This window comes from Chelonoidis abingdonii, chromosome 2 (assembly GCF_003597395.2).
Source record: "Chelonoidis abingdonii isolate Lonesome George chromosome 2, CheloAbing_2.0, whole genome shotgun sequence".
Classification (NCBI taxonomy): Eukaryota; Metazoa; Chordata; order Testudines; family Testudinidae; genus Chelonoidis; species Chelonoidis abingdonii.
The window spans coordinates 975,762-982,335 of record NC_133770.1 but is presented as its reverse complement, the minus strand read 5'-3'; the positions used below and the strand labels follow the sequence as shown (position 1 = coordinate 982,335).

Genomic DNA, 6,574 nt, shown 5'->3' with positions numbered 1-6,574 from the left:
CTCCTGCTGGGGGGCAGGGCCTTCGCGGAGCGCCCTGGGGAGCGGCCTGGCTAGACTGGGCTGGGGCCCTGCCCCCGGGCTCCCTCGGGCCGGGGCCGGGGGCCGGCTCGGTGTCTGCCCCCCCGGGCTCCCTCGGGGCGGGGCCCACAGCGCTAGAGAGTTAATAAAGTTTAAAGCCAGATGCTTTATCATCTTGCGGAGTCAGGGTCCGTGCACAGTGCCGTGGGAGGGGTGACTGCAGCAGGTGTAGACGTACCCAAGCGAGCTAGCTCTGAGAACACCAGAGATGCTGTGGCAGCCCAGGCTGGACAGCCTGGCCTGGGTGTGTGCTCTAGCAGGTTGCCTGGGCTACCGTGGCTTCACTGCTGTTGCTTCCCAAGCTCGCTCAGGTATCTTCACCCCTGCTGCAGTCAGACGCCGCAATCCCAGGGGCACAGACCTGTAGTTAGCAGCACTGCAAAGCCCCCACTACCAGATCTCTTGTCCATGTGTCAGTGCCTAGACACCCATCAGTCACCTCTCAGCCTCAATAAGCTGAATACATTGAGCTCCTTTGGCCTTGCATTATAAGGCATGTTTTCCAGCCCTGGGTCATTCCTGTGGCCCCCCCTTGGCACTCTGCAGTATTTCCTCCACCTCCTCAAAGTGTGGCACCAGAACTGCCTGCAGGATTCTGCTAGGATCGTGTCCTGTTTCTACTTGATGTTCCCCTTTTACACAGCCAAGGATCACATTAGCCCTTGGCACCACTGCTTGGCACCAAGAGTTCACGTCTGCAATGACTCCGAATCAGTGCTCTCCCATCCTGTACGTGTGACCCCTGTGCTTGGCTCCTATATTGCCTTGTGTTGGACTGAGACCATTTAACCATGCGATTCCGATCACTCTATAACAGTGACCTGTTCTCAATATTTATCACTCTGCCAACCTTTCTCATCTGCAAGATTTGATAACATCAGCTAGAAACTGCCCCACCAGTTCATCTCTCCCCATGACCAAGTGCATTCTGAGACCTGCCCAAGAGCCTGGTTTTAATCTAATCATGTGCCCTGATAATTCCACATAGTACAAGCTTTTTCATCAAAATGCCATGCACTACGTCAGATGCCTTGGAGACAGCGAAGCACACGATACTGACACAGTGACCTTTATCAGCCAGACCTGCAATCCTGTAAAAAACCCAACCCAAAACAAGTCAGGTTTGTTTGTCAAAGCCCAACTTCCTCAAAACCATGCTGACTGGTGGAGATGATATTTCTGTTTCCTGTGCTGACCAGCGTGACCCTTGCAGGGCCTGTCTGTCTCGTGTGTGGCTCAGTGAGGCTGGCCACAGTCCAGGCAGGGCTTGTCTCTTGGTGGGGCTGGCCTCAGGCAGGGCAGGACCTGTCTTTTAGTGGCATTGGCTGCTGTCTGGCCAGGGCTTGTCTCTCAGTGGGGCTGGCCGTGGTCCAGGGAGGGCCTCTGTCAGTGAGGCTGGCTACAGGCAAAGCAGGGCCTGTCTCTAAGAGGGGCTGGCCATGGTCTGGGCAGGGTAGGGCCTGTCTCTCAGTGGTGCTGTTCCATGCCACAGTAAATAAAGGGAGACACCCTGGCTTGGGAGAGCAAGAGTCTGCGTGGAGCCACAGCTTGGCAGCGCTCAGTAAAAGGAGCAGCTGGCTCTCCCCACCCAGGCCTCAGTTTCCCCTGGGGTTGGACATGGGAAGAGCCATGGTTTCTGCTGGGCCCCCTTAGTGCCTGGCTGTCCAGCCCCCCTCGGCTGCTCCCTGTGGCTGCAGGTATCAGAGGGGTAGCCGTGTTAGTCTGGATCTGTAAAAAGCAACTGATTTCCTGAGGAAACTACAATGTATTGGTGACCTCCTAGAAAACACCATCCTAGCCACCCTGGATGTAGAGGCTCTCTATACGAACATCCCCCACACAGATGGAATACAAGCTGTCAGGAAGGGTATCCCTGATGTCACAGCACAACTGGCTGCTGAGCTTTGTGCCTTTAGCCTCACACACAACTATATTTCAAATTTGATGACAATATATATCTCCAGATCAGTGGCACCGCTATGGGCACCTGCATGACCCCACAATATGCCAATATTTTTATGGCCGACCTGGACAAGTTTCTCATCTCTCGTTCCACTCAATGCCCCTTCTCTACCTATGCCGTTGAATGACATCTTCATCATTGGACCGATGGTAAGGAGACTCTGGAAAAATTCCACCACAATTTCGACAGCTTCCCCCCACCATCATAACCTCAGCTGGACCAATTCTACACGGGAGGTCCTTTCCTAGGACCACGGTGCAAATAAGTGATGGTCACATTTAACACCACCCATCATACCAAAAACCTACAACCGCTGTTGCCTACCTTCATGCCCCCCGCCCATCCACTTCCATCTGGCACACTTGTCTACAGCACGCCTGAGGTTACAACCACATCTACTCTAACCCCTCAGACAGAGACCAACAACCTAACAAAAATCTCCACCAAGCATTCTCAGAACTACAATACTCGCACGGGAAATAGGGAAACAGATCAAGAGCCAGACGCTGTACCCGAAACTCTTACTTGCAGACCAACCAAGAAAGAACACAGGACTTCCACTGGCCATCAATACGCCCAGCTAAAACCCTTCCAACGCTATCATCGGGTCTACAACCCATCCGCAGTGACCCACACTTTCCACAGCCTTGGGTAGGCAGGCCAATCTTTGGGGGGGGCCCCAACAAAAGGGGGGGGGGGAAAAAAAAAACCCCCACAGGGGCCTTGGGCCCAAAACCTGGAAACGTTATTTTTCTCCAGCAACTGCACACCGCACCATGTAACTCTAGCTCAGGGAAACCATCCATTGAACAAACCTCGTGCCAACTACTGCCCACATATCATTCACCAGCGACACACACGGACCTAACAGATCAGCCACACCCCATCACCGGTTCATATCACCTGCTGTTCCACCAATGTAATTACGACCATCATATGCCAGCAATGCCCCTCTGCTGTGTACATCGGCCAAACCGGACGTCTCTACGGAAAAGGATAAATGGACACAAGTCAGATATTAGGAATGCAACTATACAAACACCTTGTAGGATAACACTTCATCTCCTGAACCAAGAGCAGATTTTAAGGAGCCCATCCTGCAGCAGAAAAACTTCAGACCAGACTTCAAGAGAAACTGCTGAGCTTCAGTTCATCTGGAAATTTGCACCATCAGCTCAGGATTGAACAAAGACTGTGAATGGCTTGCCAATTACAGACCAGTTTCCCTCCCTTGGTTTTCACCTTCAACTGCTTAGAACAGGGCTTTCATCCTCCCTGATTGAACTAACCTTCATAGCTCTGCCTTGCTGGGAGGATAGCTCAGTGGTTTGGGAGCACTGGGCTGCATTACAACCCCAGGGTTTGTGATTTCATCCTTGAGGGGGGCCAGTTGGACTGTCCTGCTTTGAGCAGAGGGGTTGGACATTTCTGATCTTCTGAGAGTCCCATCCAACCCTAATAATCTGTAGATTCTTATATATTACCTGTCCCTGGAAATTTCCACTACATGCTCTGGACGAAGTGGGTATTCTACCCAGAAAGCTCTTGCTCCAAATGTCTGTTATCTATAAGTGCCACAGGCCCTTCCCATCTGGCACGCAGGCATCCCCTGCACTGCTGCCTGTCACTCAGCCAGGGGGCCAGCATGCTCACCACAGCACATTGTGGCTGTGTACTGGGGCAGGCGGGAGACGCCTCTGACCCACCTGCCCCTGTGTGGGCTCAGTGCGACTTCTTGCGGGTGGGTGGGTTTCATTACAGGGCGAGTACCCACTACAGCCAAATCGCTGCCCCACTGACCGAACCTGACCAAAAAAGACCCAGCCAACTTGCCGTAAGTGGGACTAATGAGTGTTCAGAAGGGTCTTTCCCCAAGCTCTAGCGACGCTCCCTTGTTTTCAGACCTGTGCTAAGGGCCCTGACTTTGACCCAAGCATTGCCTAGTAACCACAGATGCACGAGCGTGGGTTAGGAGCAGTTCTCATGCAGGAAAGATGGATCCACAACGTCCATCCTGTCGTGTTTTCTCAGCAGAAACTGTCTGAGAAGGAAGCCCATGGTCAGTCGTGAAAGGATGCTTACACCATTAGTGTGATGCCCAGGAAAGCTACGGCCCGATACGTTTGGACGGTGTTTCAGCTACAAACTGCCATGCTGCACTAAAGTGGGCTTCATATGCCCAGGGGACAACAAAAACTTCTTCGCTGGGAGTTTAGCTCTCCAAAAATTTTGATTTTGAAATTCAACACATTTCAGGAGCTTCTACAAAATAGCTGATGACTCTCGTGAAAGTTTCCAACATCCACGGTTAAAAATCGTTCTTAAAATGTAGAAGTTCTCTTTGTTGTAGTTTTAATACTTAGTCAGTATATTAAGGTGCATGTGTTGTATTTATCTGTTTAGGTTGAAGTTCTAGGAAAGGAAATCAACGCCGTGATGTCCCCTTCTGCGGATTTGTGGGGGCGTGTTATAAACAGATAGGCTCAGGGTTAATGTCTCTTTCACCTGTAAAGGTTACCACTAGCTGACCTGCAACACCTGACCCAGGGACCAACAGGAGACAAGATACTTTCAAATTCTCAGCGGGAGGGAGCCTTTGTTTTGTGTTTTGGGTTTTGCGTCTTCTCATCTGGGTCCTGAGCGACCAGACATGCAACCAAGTTTCTTCCAATCTCTTTGCTACGTGTCTTATGTATTCAGAATTAGTGCGTATAGTAGAAAGGCGGTTGGAGTCTTTGATTTTTCTGTATTTGCAAATGTGTATTTTTGCTGGGACGGATTTATGGTATTTGTGCTGGGTGGGGACTTTCTGTAGTGTCTATTAAGTGAAAGACTCGTAATATTTCCATTCTGAATTTACAGTGATTATCTTTACTCTTTCTTTCTTTTATTAAACGTTTTGTTTTTAAGCCTGATTAATTTTTCCTTGTTTAAGGCTCAAAGGAACTGGCATCTGTACTCACCAGGAAGTGGTGAGAGAAGGAAGGAGGATGGGGGAGAAAGGTGATTTTTCTCTGCGTTTTTAGATTCTACGGAGCTTGAAATGTCTATCTTCTCCAGGATAACCACAGGGAGGAAAAGCCTGGGGAGGGGGAGAAGAGAGAAAAAACCTTGATTTCTCTGTGTGGAGATTCAAGGAGTGAATACGTGATCTCCTGTGTACCCAGGGGGGAAAGATCTGAGAGGGAGAAAGGAGGGGGAAGGGAAATGGTTTTATTCCCCTTTGTGTGAGACTCAAGAAATATTGAGTCATCGGGGTCCCCAGGGAAGGTTGGGGAGGTCAGAGTGCCCGAAAACACTATATTTTTGGGTGGTGGCAGCTTATCAGATCTAAGCTGGTAATTAAGCTTAGAGGAATTCATGCTGGTACCCCATTTTTTGGACTCTAAGGTTCAGATTGGGAAAATATATCATGACAGGGCTGTTGGGGGGGGTTGGGTATCTTGGTGCAGAGAGGGGAATTAGGGATCTCTGGGGTTTGGGGGTCTCAGTAGAGGGTGTTGGGGGGGTCAGGGATGGGGGGTGTTTGTGTGCCTCGTAGGGGGCTGGGAGGGTCTAGGATTTGGAGGTCTCAGTAGGGGGTGGGTGGATGTGTCTGGGTTTTAAGCTTGTTGAGGGTCTGAGTGCAGGGGGGTCTGGTATTTGGCAGGCATTGGGGGTGTTGACATAGGGGGCTGATGGGGGTCTCTGTGCAGGAGGTTGGTGGGGGTCTGAGATTGAGAGGGTGGATAGGGTTGTGTGGAGGGCTCTGGGTTTGGGAGTCTCAGTGGAGGTGTCTACGATTTGAGAAGTTTTGGAGGTATTGACGCAATGGGCTGATGGGGGTCTCAACATGTGGGTTTGGTGTGGATTGGGAGGCTTTGGTGCAGAGGACTCGTGGGGGGGTTGATGTAGGGGGTTCCTTTGGGGGGTCTTGGTGCAGGGGATGGGTTGGTGTTTGGGAGATCTTGTTGGGGGGCTGAATTTGGAGGGACTTGGCATTGGGGGTCTGAGAGTGGGGACTTGAGGGGTAGTGGTGTGGGGGAATGGGATCTAGAGGGGACTTGGCGGGTGGTGAGTCTCAGTGTGTGGGGTATGTTAGGTGTCTCGGGGTAGGGGGCTGGGATCTGGGGATCTTGGGGCAGGGGCTGGTGGGTCTCTGTGTGGGGCAGTTTGGGGAGCCAGGGGTTGGGACTGGAGGTGGGGGGCTGCTCCCAGCGTATGGGGTCGGTTGGAGGTCTCGGTGCAGGGGGATGGGATCTGCGGGTTGTTGTCAGATGCTACCAGTGTGGTGCTCTGCTCTCTCCTTGTTGGTATCACTCGGCTGCGTGCGTGTGTTCCCTCTGTGTGCTGCCCCAGCTCTTCGAAGATAGCTGGCACGGCAGGCCCGAAGAGAACCCCCAATGACCACAGAGTCTAGTAAGGTACGAAGGCACGTCGGCCAGGTTTATTGCCGTATGGAGACAATGGCAGTTCCCCGTAGATTACTTAGTCTACTGGGCATACTACGAGAAAGTGCCTCTTGGCAATGGACTCGGCTCAGTCAGTGGCGGG

The 6,574-nt window shown here is 51.7% G+C and overlaps 2 protein-coding genes across 2 annotated transcripts in view; both read right to left on the bottom strand.

Moving 5' to 3' along the window:
- CDK5 (cyclin dependent kinase 5) overlaps positions 1–2,371 on the bottom strand; it is a 10,766-nt gene extending 8,395 nt beyond the window's left edge. The window contains exon 1 of the mRNA XM_075063413.1: positions 2,366–2,371. Within this exon, the coding sequence (XP_074919514.1) occupies positions 2,366–2,371 (6 nt within the window). The remainder of the gene's footprint in view (positions 1–2,365) is intronic.
- Positions 1–6,574, bottom strand: part of FASTK (Fas activated serine/threonine kinase) — a 419,919-nt gene that overhangs the window by 283,038 nt on the left and 130,307 nt on the right. The window lies entirely within an intron of this gene.